This window comes from Sphaeramia orbicularis, chromosome 7, assembly GCF_902148855.1.
Source record: "Sphaeramia orbicularis chromosome 7, fSphaOr1.1, whole genome shotgun sequence".
Taxonomy (NCBI): domain Eukaryota; kingdom Metazoa; phylum Chordata; class Actinopteri; order Kurtiformes; family Apogonidae; genus Sphaeramia; species Sphaeramia orbicularis.
This window is the reverse complement of record NC_043963.1, coordinates 2,588,678-2,611,490: the sequence shown is the minus strand read 5'-3', so window position 1 is coordinate 2,611,490 and position 22,813 is coordinate 2,588,678. Positions and strand designations below refer to the sequence as shown.

General features: G+C 36.4%; 1 protein-coding gene across 2 annotated transcripts in view; it reads right to left on the bottom strand.

Annotated features, from left to right (window-relative positions):
* prkar2aa (protein kinase, cAMP-dependent, regulatory, type II, alpha A) overlaps positions 1-19,129 on the bottom strand; it is a 124,865-nt gene extending 105,736 nt beyond the window's left edge. The window contains exon 1 of one of the 2 annotated variants that reach the window (XM_030138535.1): positions 18,834-19,129. In XM_030138535.1, the coding sequence (XP_029994395.1) occupies positions 18,834-19,068 (235 nt within the window). In that variant the 5' untranslated portion in view covers positions 19,069-19,129. Of the gene's footprint in view, positions 1-992; positions 1,030-18,833 lie in introns of those variants that run through there. The other variant, XM_030138536.1, reaches the window with a different exon arrangement.
* Positions 19,130-22,813: the final 3,684 nt, after the last annotated feature.

Genomic DNA, 22,813 nt, shown 5'->3' with positions numbered 1-22,813 from the left:
GATGCAGATGAACAGGATCAGTGAGGCTGGTACATGTAGGTCTGCACTGGTTTTATTCCATTTGGTTAGAAAATATCATCTGATAAAACCGAAGGATGAAAGCTGAAGGAGGAGACTGACGGAAGTTTAGAATATGGTAGCACAATTCGGGGAAAAGTCATATTACAGGCAATATTAAGATCACAATTCCAGTTTCGTTTTTTGTTTTTTGTTTTTTTTTTGAAAGAATGAAGGAAATTGCACAAATGACTCTTAGAAACATTTTAACCTTTTAACCTCAGACATTATTTCAGTTCTGCTGTGAATGTGCATCTGCTTCAGGTTCGTTAAAGCTGCTGTGAGTATGTGCTTATGTTCCTTTTCTTCAGTAGTTTTGTTTTACTGTGTGTTTTAGGGTCAAAACAGGTGGAATAACAGAAAAAGACAAAGAGAGGAATTGTTTAACAGGTTTGGACTAAATAAGGCACTAGAATGTACATCAATAAGAGATTTAGGATGATGAACATCTACTGTGAACTGGAACACATTGAACAACAACAACGATTAAAATCTGGTCCCAGTAGTTATAGTTTTGGCTCTTTTTTTCTAAATCAGTCCAGCTGCTTTTTAATACCTGTTTAACTCCATAAAACAGTTAAAACTCAATTAAAAAAAAAAAAAGAAAATCACCACAACAAGGAAAACGGTGTAAAAAAAAAAAAAAAGCCCAAACCGTCTTTGTTTATAGTGAATCAGTCTCACTTGCTCTGTGTTTTACCCCCCATTCCACAGGCAGCAGGTGGTGAACTGAGCATGCTCAGATGTCTATGGAAAGAACAAGGTCTATTTTATCAGCATGTCTTAAAATTTTTAAGTATTGAGTAAACAGTTGAATTTATATGAATATTAAAATAAATCCAACATTCAGAAGGTTAGGGGTTAAAGGGTTAACCCTTACAGACCTAGAACTATCTCCATCTAACCTTCTCTGAGTAAAAATGTCCAGTTTTTACCCTTGTTGTTGACCAGTTTCATCCTGCTTTGACAGTTTTACTGCCCATCCCTGGTCCAAACGCTCCTGGTTAAGGTAGACAGGTAATGTGTTGAAAACGCTCAGACAGTCAGACTGAGCGCTACGAAGCGTCCGAGGGCTTTTCCACTTAGTGCTGCCACTCAGGCAGGACAACAGGTCTCTGCAGGGATGTGAGGCCGCATTAGATTTGCCTGCAGGCTAAAAGCACTGGACGCACGTCGCAACCTGCTAATCAGGTCACCTGTTGCACAACACTGCACTCACACACACACACACACACACACTCACACTCACACACTCTGAGTGGCGGGCGGCTGTACACGCATGCGCCCCCTCCCTCTTAAGCGTCACACGTACACGCAGCCCTGCAGGATAATGAACCCGGACATCTCAGCTCTGCTTGTGCACTAATTACCAGCTCATACAAGAGCTCCATCCATCACACAAAGAAACCGACAAACAGAAATACACGTGAGTTCAGTCAGATCATGTGAGGACAGAACACAACAGGAAACAGCAGATTAAAGAAAAACCACAGTCTGGGATCATCATCCACTAACATATTATATAGAGTCAATATTCATTCATATATACATATTGTATATGAGCATTATATGATTTTAAATAGTGTATTATAATGTGCAGTATTATACAATGTAACCAGTTTATAATGTTATAACATTGTAAAATGTATCAATATATAATGTATTATTATACACTGTATATAATGTGCATTATTTTATATTACTATGAATAATTTATTATGATACATGATATCTGTCCTGTATATAGGCTTGGACAGAGTTGATTTTTGATGTGTGTAATATTTTTAAGTTGTTTTGTAGATCATGGGACTTTGTGTCCAGTAGAAACAGATGCGGGATGTTTTTTGTCCTTTCTTAGTTTTTCTTTGCTGTTTTTGGTTTTAAATTCCAAATAAAAACTAAACAAACCAACACAGAGGGGGAAAGAAAAGGAGGGAGCTGAGGTGATGCAAACAGGAACAGAGTATGGTGACAGAGCGAGGGCTGAGACAGAACGAGGTCAGAGGCAGAATTTTACCCATTAGAGTGAGACCGAGACCCGAGACGCTTTAACCTCGGGCTCAAACGACACGGACACGAGCAAGAAGCGCATTTATCTGCGACACATAGCGACACTGAGCTCTTTTATCTGCATCTGCTGGACTTCAGCGAACAATCCCACTGGTTGAAACGGATAAGCATCAGGAATGTGGAACCCGTCGTTATGGCGACTCGTGACCGAGGAGATAATCAGAAGGAACTTTATGTTGTAACTGCATCCGAATAACGTAGGGCAAAAACAGACACGTCCACCTATTTATGAGCACAATAAATAAATATGTGCATAGAAAAACATGGCAACGTCTATTCTATTCTCAGATGGAAAAAAAAATCAAATAACTGAAACCACAGCTGTTTCACCATGTTTCTGCAGGAATTTAATCGAATTCAACATTAAATATTACCCCTAATTATTCTTTTATTCATTAACTTCATTTAATCGTTTATGTGTATGTGAACTTACAAATATGTGTGTATGTGTACATCTATGTGTCTGTACCTATATTTGAAGAGGGTTTATAGATTCTTGTATGTAATTAGATAATGTCTGGCTCTATATACACATAATGAAGGTCCAGTACTTTTTTTTTTATTTTTTTTGGGGGGGGGGGGGGGGTAGTTGGATCAGAACTGGATACAACAGTTTCATGTTCAAGTTGTATGTTTCTTGTACATTTGAATATTGAAAATAAAAACCCCTTGATCCAAACCCATTATTCCTGAATATTACTCAGACTCACAGTTCTCTCAGTATTTTAATGCAAAAATTCTTCACAAAAATGTACCTGAAAGCTGAAAACCGCACTCTAGAGAACACTTTGTCTCTATGTGAGAGCAGATCCTTTGTCTGTAAATAATGGTGCTTTTTGGCTTTAAAAAATAAAAGGTAAGACTTGATTATCGATGAGTTCATGCCATTTATCCTGTAAAAACAGGCTCCAAAAGTCTACGTATTACATACAGGTAATAAATACAATGTAAAGCAGATACTAAACTCACTACCTGTAAATGTCTATGGAACATTACGTTTACACTTCACCCTAAAGTTGAACAAACAAGTAACCATGGAGTCCAGAAACCACAGTAAGAGGCAGATTTTCCTTTGGTTTTAGGAGGATTTAAGTGCTGTTTTGGTTCTAGTATTTCCCTTATGTCTGCATGGTTGTGACATCTGGAATAAGAATTTACATTTTAGATAAAAAACAAAGCATTTGTAATCAATTTAGAGTAATTTTGGAACATCTTTAATATCACATTTGTAGAAAAAATTGACAAGCATCCAAAATATAAAATACAGTATATCTCCAATTTGTACATATCTCTATTGCACACTTTTTTTTCCTTCTTTTAATATATGTCTATATTTATACCCCAGAAATGGAGTTTGGGGGATATAATGGTTTTACCCTCTGTCTAATACATGCAAAGCGTCTTTTAGCTAGACATTGGAAAAGTGTTGATTGTCCATCGGTGAATTCATGGATTGCGGAATTCTCATTCTGCATAGCTACTGAAAGGCAAACATACACAATTAAATGGAAAACTCATATCTTCCACAAGATATGGAATTCATTTCTAAAATTTTTAGAATCAAGACCTGATCTCTCATCATCATAACCTATAAAGTGAGACCATAACCCCCTCCGTTTTTTTTTTTGTAAAATGACGGTTCATTATGTATCAGATATTAAAAAATATGGATGTTGAAAAAGTATTTAAGTCAATATTACTTATATTGTCTGTCAATTATTATTTTATGTTATTTACTTTCATAGCCATTTCAAAATTCAGTGGTGGTCTTGGGGGGGGGTCCTGGGGATTTATGTTCAAGGAAGACCTACCCAATATTATCATTTCATGTCAGAAAATACATGTAATGTGTGAAAACCTTAATAAAGATATGTGTTTAAAAAAATTATAATGGTTTAACTCCAAACGCTGCTGGATCTCCTTGGTGTTTTGTCGATAACTCAGACAGATTTGGTTGGACTTCTTCTCCTTGATAACCACCATAGTGGACCCCTAGTAGAAGAACCCTATGGATTTCAGCTTCTATCAGTATTATCAGTCATCCACATGGGGACGCCGGACTAGAAAATCAGTTTTTTGGACATAAATCATCAATAATCGGCTGACTGAGATCAAATGTGGTTCATATTGATGGCCTTCCAAATGTCCATGTTCTGTCTATCATCCAGAGTTTAAATGGGCTCATTTTCATTCACTAGGTGGAGTTTTGGGTTAAATGGGCTTATTATTCTGACACCATCAGGTCCATGGAGCTCAAACTGAGTTCAGATCCATTGTCTAACAGTTCTCTTTCTTCATGACACTACCTTGAGTTTACATGATGTCATATTTGGACACCAGGGGGGTGTTTTTTCAAATGGTTGGGGGAACTTCTGTTGAAAAATCTGTTTTTTGGACATTACTGAGGAAATAGTCGGAAAATCGAGCTCAAACTTGGTTCATATTAGGGCTGCACAATATTGGAAAAAACTGACATAGCAATTTTTTTTAACCCTGCGATATATAGTGCAATATGAAAAAACACTCAGGAGGATATAACAGCTGTGTGGCGCCGACGTAAATGGTCAAACTCATTAGTTGTGTTTTCTCTGGTTGTGTCGACAGGTGGAAGACACCGTTGTCACAGAACTGGTGTTTCAGTTTCATCCTTCTGTAGCTGAAATAATTCCAGATAACAGACGGTAGGGCTGCTCGATTATAGGGAAAAAAAATAATCACGATTATTTTAGCAATAATTGAAATCACGATTATTAAAAACGATTATTTTTTAACCTTAAAGTTGTTTATTTTTTTCTTGCAAAGCAATGTAAAATATACTCTTTAAACATAAATGAAGCTTTTAACCACTAAAACAAAGTATGTTCACTTTTGTACGAAACAAAAAAATCTTTGAATGCAAATAAGTGTACTGTAAATTCAAGTATGTTTCCTTTTGTAAATAAATAGTGCACTGTAATTAAACTGCTATAGACTTGCCATAGAACTGTAGCAATTTAAAAAAAAAAACTCACGTAAAGTGCAAATTATAAATTCAAGTATGTTCAATGTAGTATGAAACATAGTAAATTCAGTGGCGTGCCGTGAGGTTTCAGTTCAGGCCTTCTGTTTACATCAGCCATCTAGAATTCGTACGTTAGGGTTATACGGGTTAGGGTTAGGTTAATACGGGAGTTACAGCATAAAGAGATTCGGAGACTGAAGACTGCATGGCAGACGAAGTTGTTTTTATGTGTTTTAGTTTTTCATAAGATTATGATAAAGGTGGCGGTGGTTAAACTTTAGATGGTTAAAAAGGTTTGTTGTGTTACCGGTCGGTGCGGACACAACTACGAAACACTTTTTGCACGTGATGTGTTTTTGCTCTTCATCTTCTTCATCAAACCCAAAGTGATTCCATACAATTGAATTGGACTTGGCTTTTTTGTTTACCAAGCACTTCTGCGGTGATTCTCCTGCCATTTGTCCAGACCGCTATGTCCAACTGTCCTCTTGGGGTGGACCTGCCGGCTAGCAGGCAGCAGTAGCTTAGAGGGGGGCGGGGCAGAGCAGCTCATGGTAGCTTGCGTGCGTGTGAATTAAAACAACTCAAAATTAATAATCGTTTTTTCTCGATTACATAATTTTTGTAATCGTTGCGTGTAATAATCGAAATCGTAATTGAATTTCGATTAATTGCACAGCCCTAACAGACGGTGCTTTTCTTTTGTTCGTTGCTCATTTTTCGATGTTACCAGCGACTCACTCCATGTGCCAGGGTGTGGTCTGCTTCGGCAAACTGATTAAGAATGATTGCGATTGGTAGATGGCTGTGTGCAGTGTGTGTCAGGTACCCAGGGTGAACTTAGATGAGAACGTGTTGAGTTCATTTACCTCCTACACTGCAGGACCTGCGATGTGACTACTGCGCACACGATGACGATGGTCTAATGATATATTGTGCAGCTCTAGTTCATATTGATTGTCCACAAATGTCTAACATCTTTTCTGACATTATTCAGACTATCGGATATCCTTGGTGTGACCATGATAACTACCCCCTTTAGCACCAACATAGGAGACCCCTAGGGGAAGATCCCTATTGATGTCGGGTGTTCCAACAATATTATCACTCGTCCAAATGGGGATGCTTCTGTTGAAAAATGTGTTTGTTTGGACATTATTAATAGATATAGTAGGACAGTTAAGCTCAAATTTGGTTCAAATTGATCACCCAAAATTCAGTTAATAAATTGTGTGTTTTATTTGCTTTATTATATATATTAGAGGATTGGGGACATTTCGAGGATATACCCTTGCAGTCAGCCCCCAACAGTGTAAGCCTCGTTTATTTTGTTGTATATTAGTTGTATAATGCAGAGACCACCTGTAATTGGGTTGCACAACTTGTGTAATGATAACAAAGCCTTTTGTATTAGAACAGGAGGGAAAACCCAGCAATAACCATGAAAAGAAAATATTATCCCAGAGAAACAACCATGCTCTAGAGTTCCTTCTTCTAAATGAAAGGGTCTTAAATGTTCTTTTAATGTCTGGTCAAAGTGGCTGCAGTGTGCTGGGACAGAAAATAACAGTCATTATTTGGAGAAACATCCCATCCAGAGCAATAATGAGGCACAGTGATGAGAGTTTTATCATTTTCAAAGAACATTGTTTCTCTGCTGCACAGATGAACGTGATAAATAAAGGATACACAGACGGTACTGTTGACAGGACGAATCCACCGCTGCGGTTCGTCTGTCCATAAGGTCAGCTGACGCTAACAGAAGTACGCCCTTTAAGTGTCGTCTCTGTTCTGATCTGTCTTTTAGAACCGCTTCATCCCTGTTCATGACTCTGTTCTGAAAACACACGTGCTTCATTTCTTTTATCGTCCCTGGGACTCATCTCTTCCTCCATCCATCTTTTAATAAAAAGCCCCATTTACTTCAGTCCCAGAGGCTTCCGTTCATCCACACCTGTTTCTCTCAGTGCGCTGCCAGACGGACACGAGACAGGCCAGTGGAGAAAAAAAAACGTGCACATATTTGGAAAAACTCACTTTTTTTTTGCACAAAACCTTTGGTATCCTTCTTTTACCCCCACCCCAAAAAAACAGCACAGATGACTAATTTGACTTGAGCGGACCCGGTTAGCCTACTTAAAGGAGACGCCATGGGATCCTGACATTCAGAGCCTGAGCCAAAGAAATTCAACCTCAGCACAGAAAGAATTAGCAAAAAGAATTTACAGCTGAAGCAACAAATTGATTAGTTGGTACAACCAGAAAACCAGCCCCTACTGGCAGCAGAGAAATGGTTTCAGTTCATTTTTAACCTTGAATGACAGACACCTGGGTCTCAAACGTTCAAATGTGTCCTATTTCTCTGTGTTGGTGAAACACATTTTGTCCTGTTGATTGGCGAAACATTTCCCTGAACACATCACTTCAACCTTTCACAGATTAATCCAGGAAGTAACAACTGTCAAACATGAGGTCCACGGGCCAAAACTGGGCCGCCAACGGGTCCAGTCCGTCCACTGGGATGAATTTATGAAATGCAAAAATTAAACTTAAAATATTTACGATCATTTTAGTTCAGGTTCCACATTCAGACCAGTATAATCTACAGTGGGTCAGACCAGGAAAATAATAATGACAGTGACTGCATTTATAAACTATCCTTTCACTAAACAGTGAACAGTAGTGCCAGGTGCAACAAACCCCGCCCCTTTATGAAGTTCAAAAATTCATTGAAAATGTGAACTTTGACCGACTTTTCCCAAAATGTAATCACATCTATTCTGGGTCACTGGCAATCTATAAACCTCATTTGATATGAATTCAACTAATAGTTTCACTGCTAAAGGGTTCACAAACAAACTGAACCAAAACCAACACCACTTGTCTCCCCTTCACACAAAATTCCAGACTTTTCAAGGTCTGGAAAACAGTGTTTCAAAGTTCTATACTTTTTATGACTTTCAAGACCTGCACCCTGTAAATCAAATACTGCTACTGCACAGCAATTTCCCAGATTGGGATAAAGTATATCAATCTATCTAATTTTTCTTAATAAATTGAATTTTTTTTTCATGGTTGTTCATGTTATTCACATTTTTTTTTAAATTACAGGATAGTTTGTAGATGTAAATGTTTGCATAATGTAATTGTACTTTTTTTCACTCTGAAACAGAAAAAAGTTTGTCTTTGTCATTATTTCTATGTTATTCTGTAATAATATTTTTTTTTAATTATACATTTACATAAATATGTACTTAGACATAAGGAACCACACAGATGCAACACAAAAAAAAAACAAATTATACAACAAATCTACAGACCTATTAAACACAAACAAAGAGAAAAAAAAAAAACAACAATGAAAAACAACATCAACAGAGTAAATATTATCAACTCCTTTACAATGCTCTGGGTGATTGAGAGTTAATATAATGTATAATAACAACAGATTTTTTCATCAACAGGACATAGGAGACAGCAGGACACTCTTACTGACAGTAGAGAAAAAAGGATTCCATTGCTGATTAAGGAAATTAATTTGTCCAGGAACAGAAAATTTAATCTTTTCCAACTTTAAACAGAAAAGTAAATCATGCACCCGTTCCACAAAAGAGGGTTCCTTCCACTTAAAGAGAATCACACGACGGGCCAATAGTGGACAAAAAGCTATCGAGTCACTTCTGTTTTTAGAATAAAGTAATTCTGTTATAATTTAACTGGTTCTGATCCACTTCAGATCGTACTGGGAGGATGTGGAACCTGAACTAACCGGAGTTTTACAGCCCTGGAGTCAGTCATGAGCGGGGTCACTGAAAAGAAAAGTTGCAGCCGTAAGTATTTGGCCCAGCATGAGCAGATACGATGAAGGTACAACAGTTTCTATTCAAAACAATACGTCCTTGTGCTAAGCCTCTTACAGGAGGCCTGGGTTCTGATCCTCCTCTGGACTTACGTCTGAACAAACGTGTCCAACAGGACGTGGGGTTTTACACACAGATCAGTCAAATCAATGGATGTTGACGTAGGACTTTGGTTCTGTTTGGGTTCTACGGTTCTCCTTAAGTTTGTGTCTGAATCAGGCTGACAGGTGACAGGTCTGATGGTCCTTCTGTTAGAGTATTTACATTTTTTACATTCTATTTATCAGTTTCTAGGGTTTCCTGGACACACACTGAGCAGAACCCCAGTATTCTAAGGTTATGACTGTTTCAGATCTGTATTATTCTATATGTACGGTAGAATTAAATGACTGTGCAGGCTTTTAATTGGATGAAGTCAAGGCCAAGGTTATTATTGTTAACGAAAACTAACGAAATGACGAAAACCAGAATTGAAAAAACATTTTCGTTAACTGAAATAAATAAAAACTATAATTAAAAGGAAAAAAATAAATAAATAACTGAAACTGTATTGTGTGCTTATAAAACTAACTAAAACGTATAAAAAATTATGGATAAAATTCCCTTCGTTTTCATCTTTGTCAACATCAGACTGATATGAAAGTGATTTATTTCGCTCTAGCAATTTTATCTCGCGTCACCATACGACACGTTTTGGTCCGTCATTTGTGTTCACTTATGGTTTCCAGTCATCTTCTGGTCCCCACTCTACCTGGAAACATGGAGACTCAAGTTGGGAGAAAGCAGCAGAGTCCTGTCTGGGATTTATTTGAATACGATGACAGAGAAGAAGAGAAAAGAGACAAAACTACAAAAGCACTCAGAAAGCGCAGACCTCCACCAAGCCAGATCTGCCCCCCCCCCCCTCCCCAATCATCACCAAAATTTAATCATTTGTTCCTTGTGCCAAAAAAAAAAAAAAAAAAAAAAGTCAAAACTAAATAAAACTAAGCTATAATGAAATTAATGAATAATGAAAAAATCCAAAACCATTACAACCTTGGTCAAGGCATGTGAAGAGGATCTGCAGTGTCACCAAGTAGGGATGCAACGTGAAGAAAATTTCATATCACGGTTATTGTGAGCAAAATTATCACAGTTATCATTATTACCAGTGTTATTATTCAGTTATTCTCTCACTTCTTCCAACTCAGTTTAAGCAATTATTTTAATAAAAAAAAATAGGGAGAGAAAGAATGTTTTTATACATCCAAAAACACAAAAAAAAACCTGTATAATTTAATAATAATTCTTATTTATTAAATTTCCATTGTTTAAAAATACATATACCATGTCGGTTGCTGCACTTCCTTCTTGCTATTGTGGTAAAATGTGGTGTAACCAGTGTGTGCTTCATTTCCATTTTGGGTGTTTTTGGGCTGACACACATCATCTATTAACATAACTGAGTACACAGTGATACAAACGGCTCACTGTCGCCCAGTTGGCTCTGTTATTCCACTCATTTTGATTCCAATAAAATAGTTTTACAGGCAGTGATTGGCTGGTGTGTGTTCATTCTACGTCTACGAGGCTCCAGTTCAGAACAATGTGAGCGTCGGTCCACGTATGTGAGGTTTTAACCTGCCGAGTAGAGAACGAACAAATAACAGCAAAATAATTGATGACAAAAGGCATTAAGAAGTGCACTGATGACACAGGAAGGAGACGTCCTCACTGGATGGACTATTCACAAAACAACAGGGGCAGAAGTTTGACATTTGTATAGAAAAGCCTTTAAAAACGCTGCATTTGGAACTTCATGAATAAACATCTGAATGACTTTATTCACACTGAGCTTTTTCCAGCAGTCTGTAAGGTCCTTCCATACATTTGTACTGAATACACAGACCTGTAGTAGGAACATGTGTGTTTTCAGACATTTGTTCTATTGGTTTCAACTCTGACGGCCTTGATTTGGACTATGCATAAGAGGAACAGGAAATGGTGCAGTAACACCCACCACTTCAGCCTGTGTCATGTGAATATACGCTGTATAATATACTCTATATAATGTCCTACAACACTGTGACAAATTTGTGTAATATCACATTTAAAGAATAAGATACAAGGGAACATTCTTCTCATCAGTACAGAACAGTCCAGTTTATTCATACTAGTAGTTCTGTGAACAATGTGGCAATTAGAACTCAGCATGACAGAGAGTCAATAACTCTGATAACTATAATGACTCTGATAACTTCGAATAACTCTGATAACTACAATAACTCTGAATAACTCTGATAACTATAATAACTCTGAATAACTCTGATAACTATAATAACTCTGAATAACTCTGATAACTATAATAACTCTGATAACTCCAAATAACTCTGACAACTATAATAACTCTGAATAACTCTGAATAACTCTAATAACTATGATAACTAATAACTCTCATAATTCCGAATAACTTTGATAACTCTGATAACTATAATAACTCTGATAACTCTGAATAACTCTGACAACTATAATGACTCTAATAACTCCGAATAACTCTGATAACTATCATAACTCTGAATAACTAAAATAACTCTGAATAACTCTGATAACTGATAACTCTAATAACTCTGATAACTCTGATAACGCTAATAGCTCTGAGAACTCTAATAACTCTGAATAACTAATAACTGATAACTCTGATAACTGATAACTCTGAGAATTCTGATTACTAATAACTCTGAATAACTAATAACTCTGATAATAAATAACTCTGATAACTAATAACTCTGATAACTCTAATAACTCTGAATAACTCTGATAACTATAATAACTATAACTCTTAATAACTCTGATAACTCTGAATAACTAATAACTCTGATAATTCTGATAACTCTGATAACTCTTATAACTCTGAATAACTAATAACTCTGATAACTCTAATAACTCTGATAACAACTAACTCTGAATAACTCTACTAACTCTGAATAACTAATAACTGATAACTACTAACTCTGATAACTACTAACTCTGATAACTACTAACTCTGAATAACTCTACTAACTCTGAATAACTCTACTAACTCTGATAACTCTAATAACTCTGAATAACTCTAATAACTCTGATAATTCTAATAACTCTGAATAACTCTAATAACACTGAATAACTCTTGTGATACAGTTAAAGTTTTAGCTTTGGCTGGGTGATGTATGTTGTCTTCTTGTATATTTTAAGATGCCAATTCTTTATTTTTATTTTACACCTGTTTTTTGCACAGTCGGGGCCTGTCGCAGCTCCCATTTCACTGTCATTGTCTTGTCAATGTCATGTGACAAATAAAAACTCTATTCTATTGTGACTGACTATATGATAATAATCAGGTTGATAATCTCATTTAAATAACTGGATCCTCCATATCTTTACGACGTGTCTTCGTTATCGCAGAGTGCTGCTCTGTGTTCAATACTAGATCTGACACCTTCATTTAGACGTAACGTTAATGTCAAAGTCTAAAATGAGTCACTGGCCTACTTCAGATTAGTCACTGCATGATGAAAACCGCCGGTCTCTTCTAAAGCTCCTTGTACTAAACTCTGCTCCTAAATATAAAACAGAACCAAACTCTGACGACTGTCTTCATATTTATGCAGCTATATTTTGTTTGCATTGATATTTTCTTTCCTTCTACTTCTATTACACTTGAAATGTGCAACTGTAACACACAAGTATTCTGATACCTAAACTATTTTCTTTTTTTCCCTCTGAATAGCTGTCATTTGCAGGTACAGTTGTAGTATTAGGCTGATTTTTGCAGTAATGTCATTTTATTATTTTTTCTTGTAAACATTCTTTTGTGGTTATGTAAGCAAGGTTTTTAAAGTTTCTTTAAAATTGACTAAGACCCACAAACTACTGTGTGTCTAAAAGAAAACAACATAATCAGTAAATCTGCAGTCAAGTACCGGTAGAACCAAGTGCCACTCATGTCATTATGTAATAAGATTCATTTTAAGGTATTTTAAGTCATTTTGAGGCACGGTGCACATGATCAGGATGGTTCCACCTCTGCTGCCTCTGACCCAAGTTCAACCCTGTTCCTGTTTCTGAGCAATTTATGAATGTGTGTTAAAACTACAGACATCAGGCTTCCTACAGGTTTATACAAGTTCAATTTAAGACTTTTTAAGACCTTTATAAGACTATTTAGAACAGAATTTAAAGGCCATTTCACAGCCTATTTCAAGGTCATACTGGAAAAAAATTATGACTCCTAGAATTTAGGACAATGTATTCATTTATTTTACTCAAACGCCTTGATTCCCATCGTTCCGAGTTGAATTAATTTCTTGCACGAGGTGTAATGAACTTCAACCACGTTCCCTTCCACATCACCTCTCTTTGAATAGCTTTGGCTTGAATAAGTATTAAAAATAAATACATAAATCAGAGTTATATTTGCAAGAACTTTCAAGCACTAAAACTAAAATTCAAGCACTTTTCACACCTTGACAACACAATATTGAAATTCAGGCATTTCAAGGATTTCAACCACCCTAGTATTTGTCGTCTTTGTTGGTTTAAAAAAACAATGGAAAAAATAAAACATGAGCAACTGTGAATGTATGTTGCATGTATACAATGTTTTTTCACCCCACTAAAAAGTTTGGGTTTTTTTAAACGTAAAAGTCGTGTTTACAATTAGGGCAGTGTATCGGTGAGAATCTGCCGATACGATACAAATCACAAGACTAGGATCACGATACGATATATCATGATACTGTTAAAAAGGCGATTTTTTGTTTGTTTCTTTTTTTTAAATGATTATTTCCTGGAAGAATTGAATTACACCAGAAATCTGCACAAATACTAAAAACATTGTTATTTGATCACAACAGGATCTAATGCTATATCACAAAATGTTCCTGTGTTCAAACTGAAATTCTGTTTTATAGACATTACAGTTTCAGATCCTGTTCAAATGTTCATATTCTATTAGTTCAGAACTAACATCCGAACAGTATTTTAGTTCAATCCCAAAAAGGAACAAACATTATTTAATAAAAGAGTGTTTAATAATAATAAATAAAATATAAACAAAAAAGAAAAACCTCCACAATATCTGCATTTGAATAAATACCTAAAAATATCGAGTATATATACAGTACTTTTTAATATCGATACAGTATCATGAAATTAAATATCACAATATATTGCAGAACTGATATTTTCTAACACTCCTATTTACAATATGTGATCAGATGTTTCTTATGTATAATGTGATCCGACGTGGACCACATGAGCTCGATTGCACCATTAAAAGGTTCCAAACCTACAGATGTCATGGTGTGAACGTGTGCCCTGTGGCGCTGACCAAGAACCCCCGTGTGTGTTTGGTGATCCTCTGTTCAGTTCCAGATGCTTGTGGAGCATGTGCTGCTGAAGGATGGCAGTTTCATACCTATGGGCTACAACAGCGGTCAGGCTCAGACACATGACTGCCTCCACTGAGACGCCTGTGTTGTCTCAGACACGAACCCACCCTGAGGGCAAAGTGCACGAGCGGGCTCCGATAATCTAATGTCATAGACGTCATGTGTGATACCCCCCCCCCCTCCAGACTCCAGGCCAGAGGTTTGGTCCTGCAGCAGAATCACATCCATGTCCTTAGATGAGGTGTGGAAAACACTCAACAGTAGGGGTGTTAGAAAATACTGTAATATTTCATTTCGCAATACTGTATCGATATTAAAAAGTGTTGTATCGATACTTTTATGTATTTATTCAAATGCAGATATGGCGGAGGTTCATTTATGTTTTTTGGTTTTCTTTATTGTTTATATCTTATTTATTATTATTTAACACTGTTTTATTAAATAATGGTTATTTGAAGCATCCTAAAAGCACTTTTTACTGTCTGAGAGGCACATGTTAGTTCCTTTGTTGGGATTGCACAAAAATAATGTTCTGATGTTAGTTCAGAACTAATAGAATATGAACATTTGAGCGGGCTCTTAATCTGTAATGTCTATCCTACTCTAATGGACGTTCTGCGCGTCTTTGTCCAGCATGTGTTGCAGCACAAGAGGTCATACAGGTGCAATGCTGCTGGTGCACCACAGGAGGGCGCTATCGTATAATGGCACCACGGGTACAACGCCGCTGGTAAAGCATAATTTAAGTTTTAACAGAAGAAAATTTTGTGATATAGCATTAGATCCTGTTGTGATCAAATAAAAATGTGTTTAGTGTTTGTGCATATTTCGGATGTAATTCAATTCTTCCAGGAAATAATCATTTTAAGAAAAGAATCAAACAGAAAATTGCTTTTTTAACAGTATCATGACATATAGTGATATATCGTGTCGTGATCCTAATACTGTGATTTGTATTGTATCTTGCCAATTTTTGCCAGTACACAGCCCTACTCAACAGCTGATCGCTAATCACAATGTTCTAGTCCGGACCACTTTACTCCGTCACCGAGTTGGAATCTGAATGGGTGTGAAATCAAGTCATAACACATCTGTTTGCTTTCACACACACACACACACACACAGTTGTACAGCTGAGGTCACAGCTGTGTGAAACTCCACTCGTACGGGCATGGACAGTCAGTCTAATCCCCTCCACCCTGAACCAGTCAGTCTCAGACTACAGTTGGCCAATACTGCTTTAGGCAAAACCAACATTTACATATGGGGCATGAGAAATACAGTTAAACCTACAAATACATAAATACAGTGGCTGGAGTAAAACCACAGGTCTACTTTAACCCATAAAGACCCAATGATACTTCTATGACTGTTCCCAAATTATTTTTTCTCTCTACTTAACCTTTCTGAAGTGACTTATTACCATTTATTATAATATCATCCACTGTGTTTTGCATTTTCTGTCTAAATCAGGTATTTTCCAACATTTAATTTACTGAACATGTAGATGTTCATTAGAGCTCCAAGTAAATTTAAAGGTTTTTATATCGAAACTGAAGAAAAAGTGACTTTTGTTGCAAAGTGTATCATTCAATATTAACTCTTAACCCATAAAGACCCACAGCTGTTTTCTGTGCTGACTTCCACATACATTTCTCTCTTTATTTAACCATTACCAACTGATTTATCACCATCTGTTCTAATATCTTTTGTATTTTTTCAGTGAAAATCAGGTATTTTCCTACTTTTAACCCTTAAGGACCGAAAAGCATCTACTGATCTACTATATTTAATAACTGTTGATCCACTTATCAATAGAGTGAAATAATTCAGGTAAAATGCAGTTTCTCAACATTTCAGCAGCATCAGATGCTTCCAGTCTCTGTGATGAACATGGAAACATCATTGTCTTATGTAACATTGGTTCATGTATTTTGACAAATAACAATAGTTGCAGATGCTTGTTTTTATGTAGAATTAATGTTTTATTCTGCTGAAAGTTGAAATTAAAAAATAATTCCTTCAATTTTCTCTGTTTTGATATAATAATCTTTGAATTTAATCTGAGCTTTAATGAACATCTACATGATCAATGAATGAAATATAGGAAAATACATGATTTACACTGAAAAAAGAAAAGATAATATTAGAACAAATGGTGATAAATCATTTAATAATGGTTATATATAGAGAAAAATTCACTTGGAAGTCATTCATTCATTCATTCATTATCTGAACCCGCTTTATCCTCACTAGGGTCGGGGGGATTGCTTGGAGTCTATCCCAGCTACATGGGGGCGAAGGTGGGGTACACCCTAAACAAGTCGCCAGTTCATCGCAGGGCTGAACATATGGAGACAAACAATCACTCTCACATTCACACCTATGGGCAATTTAGATTAACCAATTAACCTATTAGTGCACTTGGAAGTCACCACAGAAAATGGTTCTGGGTCTTGATGGGTTAACACCAAGACATAAAACTAAAAATCATGGACAAAACTGATACATTTAGTGCCTTTTACATTATTGATGGTGTTTTATATGTATGTTCTGATTTTAGTGATTTATGTCTGTTTTATTCTGTGTTTTGTGTATATTTTTAGTGTGGACGTATGGATGAAATCTCTATTTTCCTGTCATTTCTGCTGCTGTTGTCTGTCCCAGGTTTTTAATCTCAGAGTTTTTTCCTTGTTAAATAAAATAAATACAATGGAAACTAGTATGATCAATGTTCTGCGTATTTCAGAAGAACAGAATCCAGACAATACCAGAGCACTGATTTGGCATTTCCGTGCTCTGCATAAGTGTATAATCCAGCCCAGAGCCACCGCAGTCTCACTTTCACATCATTTCATTTTAGATTCACCTAAACAGATTCCCATCTTATCACCGAGGATCAGACCATTGAGGAAACACAACCTCCATTCACAGGGTACCAGCCCCTGGCTCAGCAGTACACCGATGTGATCCAGGCCACCACGCTCCCACACACACACATCTACTGCCAGGCTCACAAACACCCAGGACCCATAGATGGTCCTGAATGCAACACGACACACTTCACTCACAACAACACCGACACAGTTTAACCAATCTGGAATGTCATTTTGGATGGGCTACATTTGGAATCTGTAGAAAAATCAGTTTCACAAGCTAATCAGCCTTTTTCAGCTCCAATCTATCCTTATTACTTAAAAAAATCCACTAATGAGGAACCTCTACCCAGCACGAATATGTTCAATATTGTTGTTGTTCTCAAGTTTCTGAAATGATTCGAGCTTAGACCGACAGGCAGATGATGAGGCCGGTATTTAACGTCGACATAGAGTGGATTTTAAGACCAATAAAATAACAGTAGCATGGAGAAGAAGAATAAAAATCAGTTTAATTGTCCAAAATCACTTCCAATGAGAGAAATAAACAACCCATGACTCATTAAAAACAGAGGAACTGTTGAATTAAGTAGTCACAGATAGCAATAAATCAGATAAATCTGAATTGCTGAACATTGAAGTAGACAGAGTTAATTTGACATTAAACCACAGAGATCTAGGTGATTATAGGTGTGATTTATTGTTTATTTACAATTTCTTCAAAGTCCATAATTCCAGCTGAAAACACTAATATTAGCCAGTTCAGATACCAGCAGGTAGTAAAACCTTCACCCTTAAGACTCAGGATGTGGCTGTACTTTCTATTAAACGGGACAAATGAACAAAAGTCTGTGAGCCCGTTGAATCCAGGTGTTTCTTTTCTAACAGGGATCCAAAACAATAAGGACTAATGTCAGAATATAGTTTAATATCACGGGATAAATATCCTATTGATTATTAAAATTGATGGTTAATATTGATTGGTCCGCATGAACAGGACATCTGACAGCTGTAGACATGATGTGTCCACATGTTTATGTCCATATAGTTTGTAAACATCAATATTTCACTATTGTTTAATGGTAGATTTTTCTTCCTCAGTCAGATGTGATGACAGTAGATGGTTAGATGAGGAAGAACATTATTTTTTACAGCCAGAGCAGGAAAAATATTTTAGAAATTTAGAGGAAGAACACTTAAAATCAGAGTCATGGATTAAAAAGAAAAAAAAAAAAAAATCACTGTTGAGAGAAATTAAGTCCAAACCATCTCTGGAAGCAAAGTTAACAATTTAACCCAAACTAACCAATGCAATGATATTTATCCCATAATATAAAATTATATTCTGACATCAGACCTTATTGTTTTGGGTCCCAGGCCCCTGTTAGAAAAGAAACACCTGGACTCAACGTGTCCACATACTTTCGTCCATTAGGTAGTTATGATATGAGGCTAATGATATGCAGTATTCTTGTCTGCACCGCCTCTCACTGTTACCCTCATATAAACAGATTCCGCTTCTGCAGCTCAGGATGAAAGAATAGAAATGCCGACTTACGCTCAAAGTCAGAATCGTCATCCTCGTCATCTTCTCCGTTGGACTCTGTCTGCATCGGCTCCCCGTCGAACATCACTCCTTTCTTCGCGCCGGCACCATCCTGACTTCTGGTGTCCCGCAAACGGGTGAAGTACTGTACTGCAAAATCCACCAGGTCCGACGGCCGTTGTCGCAGCACCTCCACAGTGTAGCCCTGCAGCAGCTCCGTCAACCCCACCGGGATCTCAATACTCATGGCTGTGTGCGGCTCTGGGGTGGCGTTCGCTGTCTGTCTACAAAGAGAGAGAAAAAAAATGTGTCACAATTTGTTTTGGTACTGAACTTTTTTAAATCCACTGCCTTGAGGACTTCAAATACCCAGCCGTTCCCCCAACACCGTACTTATGCACACAGCAGCAGAGATGCAGTTTTATCCATTTAATCCCCTAAACTGTGGAAAAAAAACCCACCAGCAGATACTAAACAAACAAACAACCCACCAAAAACTCCTTTAAGAAATAGATAAAAAACACAGACCTTTATTTCTTTAACTCTTTAACCCCTGAGCCCTGACTGCAGGTAAAGGTTCTGCTGTGAATGTGCGTCTGTTTCAGGTTCATTAAAGCTGCTGTGAGTATGTGCTTGGGTTCCTTTACTTCAGTGGTTTTGTTTTACTGTATGTTTTAGGGTCAAAACAGGTGGAAGAACAGAAAAAGACAAAGAGAGGAACTGAAGTTTGACAGATTTGGACTAAATAAGACAGAAGAATGGACATCAGTAAGAGATTTAGGATGTTGAACAACTGTGAACTGGAACACACTGAACAACAACAAGGATTTGTATTTGGTCCAGGTAGTTTATGTTTTGGGCTCTTTTAAAAAAAAAAAAAAAAAAAAAGAGCAACAAAATGAACAAAAACAGCCTAAGTGATCAATGAAATGAACAAAAATTAATAATAAACCAACAAAATAATAAGTAACATGAAGAAAAAAAAGACACAAACTGAACAAAATTTTATTAAAAATAGAAAAACAAAAAACACATGTACAAAAATAAACAAAATAAGCAACTAAATGAACAAAAATTAATAAAATATTTACAAAATAATAAACAACGTGGAAAAAATAAGGAACAAATATCTGAATTTGGTCCCAGTAGTTTATGTTTTGGGCTCTTTTTTTCTAAGTCAGTCCAGTTGCTTTTTGACACCTGTTTAACTCCATAAAGCAGTTCCACGGTCAAAACTCAGTGAAAACACAGTAATAAAAAAATAAAGGAGAATCACCACAACACTGGAAACAGGAAAAACAAAAACCACAAGAAAAACAGAGTGAAAAAAAAACTCCCAAACTGTCAATTTTTATGGTTGGTCTCACTCACTGCTGTGTTATACCCACCCCCACCCCCATTCCACAGGTGGTGGGGGGTGAACTGAGCATGCTCAGATGTCTATGGAAAGAACAAGGTCTATTCTATCAGTATGTTTTGAAATTTTAACTATTGAGCAAATAGTTGAATTTATATGAATATTTAAAATAAATCATACATTCAGAACACTCACCACAGACACACCAGGGGTTGAAGGGTTAATAAGCTTTTCATTTAAACATCTGTATTAAATGTTTGTCCAGATTATGACCATTCGTTTGTGGAAAAAGAATAAATAAGTTCAAGATAATGCACAGAGACTCCAACAGCAGAATGCAGGACATAACGGTTGTTCACAGGTGACTGTTCTGGACAAACACTGTAAGTAAAGAGAACCGTACACTAAGACGGAAACAGGATCTGTTCCCATTTAAAGCTTGTGTAAAATTTATGGAGATGACGAAACGAGTGGGTACTTCCTGATGTAAACTTCACAAAGCAAACAATCCAAAATGTCTGAACTATTCTATGTGAAGATGATGAAATATTACTTATGCATAAATAAATTCAGATTTCATTTAAAACAAATTGATAAAATATAGTCCTGTGCAAAAGTCTTTGTTCACTTTTATTTTTGTTTTTTTCAGGGTTGAAATGATCAAATATATTTATTTCTCTTTCTCTTTTATCTACATACAACAAGACAATACAGGACATATGTGCACAGCCTTAAAAGGCACACAAATAACTGAACTAAATGTGTTGTGAAGGTTAAAGTAATTATTTATTGTGACCTCTGACCCCATGACAAGAAGTAACACAAACAAGTACAAACATCTGATGTGTTGAATCAAACCTGGCATAAAACATCATAACATTAATGCCATGGATCTCATATTGTCTGAACAAAAGGGTTAAAGACATGTAAAGCGCAAAGGGAGGTCACACTTTTAATATGTACTTAGATACTCCACACATACCCAGTTTGGATCTTAACACACAGACTGACACATGTATGTGGACATTAGAGCTTCATTAAACCAACAAACCTAACGCTGGATAAGGACGTCTGCACAGGACTGGATATTAGATGGATTTACACTACATAATGTGTTAATTTTGTTCTGTATTTTGGTTGAAAAGGAACCTGCTTTTGTATCAAAGACCAGAAAAATAAAAAGATTTGTTGGATTTTGTCGCTATTATTGCGAGACCTTGATGAAACTACTACATTATAACTGAATATTGGGGGGGGGTTTTTTAAGTATTTTTTTTGCCGTTTTTCATGTAAATAGCAGTATTATATTTCACATGAAGCCCTTTTCGAGGTTTTTAGGACAAAAGACTGTATCAAGACTGATGGACTGAGCCCTTATCCGTCTTATGTGGTGCGCTCTGCTTGTTTTTTAAGTCTTGGTTGGTGACTACGAATGACTAAGTCTTTGCAGTCAGAGCTCCAAGGCCATGGAATATCTTGCCCATTGAGATTAGACAGGCTGACTCTGTCTAAATCCCTCCTTAAAACCTCTTTTACACAAAGGCTTTTATATTCACTTTCTCTCTTATTAGAATACCCGTTAGCACCAGTCTTATCCTTGGCACATGCATGGTGAGCACAGCCAACAGGCAAAAAGTACTGCACATAGAATAGAATAGAATAGAATAGAATAGAATAGAATAGAATAGAATAGAATAATAGACTTGCACTAGGCTTTAAGGTTAATGTCTTTTCCCACACTATACGTTGGACTTCCCCCAGGAGATTTGAACAAGAATGACTCTTATTTACTTAAGATTTTTATGGCAGCCAGCAAGAAAGCTATCACGAGATTCTGGCTTCAAAAACACAGCCCTTCTGTGGACGTCTTCATAAATATTGTGAATCATATTGAGCAGACCACTTATAATCTGAGGATACAAAAAGATGAAGGACATTGGGAAAAGCGGACCCTCTTCTTAGCTCAGTAACTTCAGGAATGCTACCTGTTAAAGCTGCTTAAGCAGATGTAACAAATACATATATATACACATTTACACTGTCTGAGAATGCATATTTATTTATGTATTCATTTATTATTTTTTCAATGTCAGTTGTGACTCCCTGACCCTGCTGTTTGTGTATATATCACAGTAGAGATTGAAATCCAGTAGGATTCATGATCCTGCTAGGACAGATAGAAATTTTAGTTTGTCCTAGGCCAAACTGAAATCCTATCTGTCCTAGGGTTAGGGGTTAGGGGTAGGGGTAGGGTTGGGGTTGGGTTAGGGGGTTAGGGTTAATCTTCAGATCCTAATTTCTTGTAGGATTTCAGTTTGTCCTAGGACAAACTAAAATTCCTATCTGTCCTAGTAGGATTACGAATCCTACTGGATTTCAATCTCTACTGTGACATATATATGTTTAACCATGTTTGTATTAAAATAAGAAAAATAAAGAAAATAAAGTTTACCAAAAAAAAATGATGGAATAGAATAAACTTTATTATCATTATGTGTACAATGAAAACTATGTAAACAGTACGTAAATCTCTGAATCAAGTCTATATAAAAAAAATAGTGCATTTATATTTGATAAATATTGAATAAATATTGCATTGTTATTGCAGAATAGAAGATTATTGCATGACTTATGC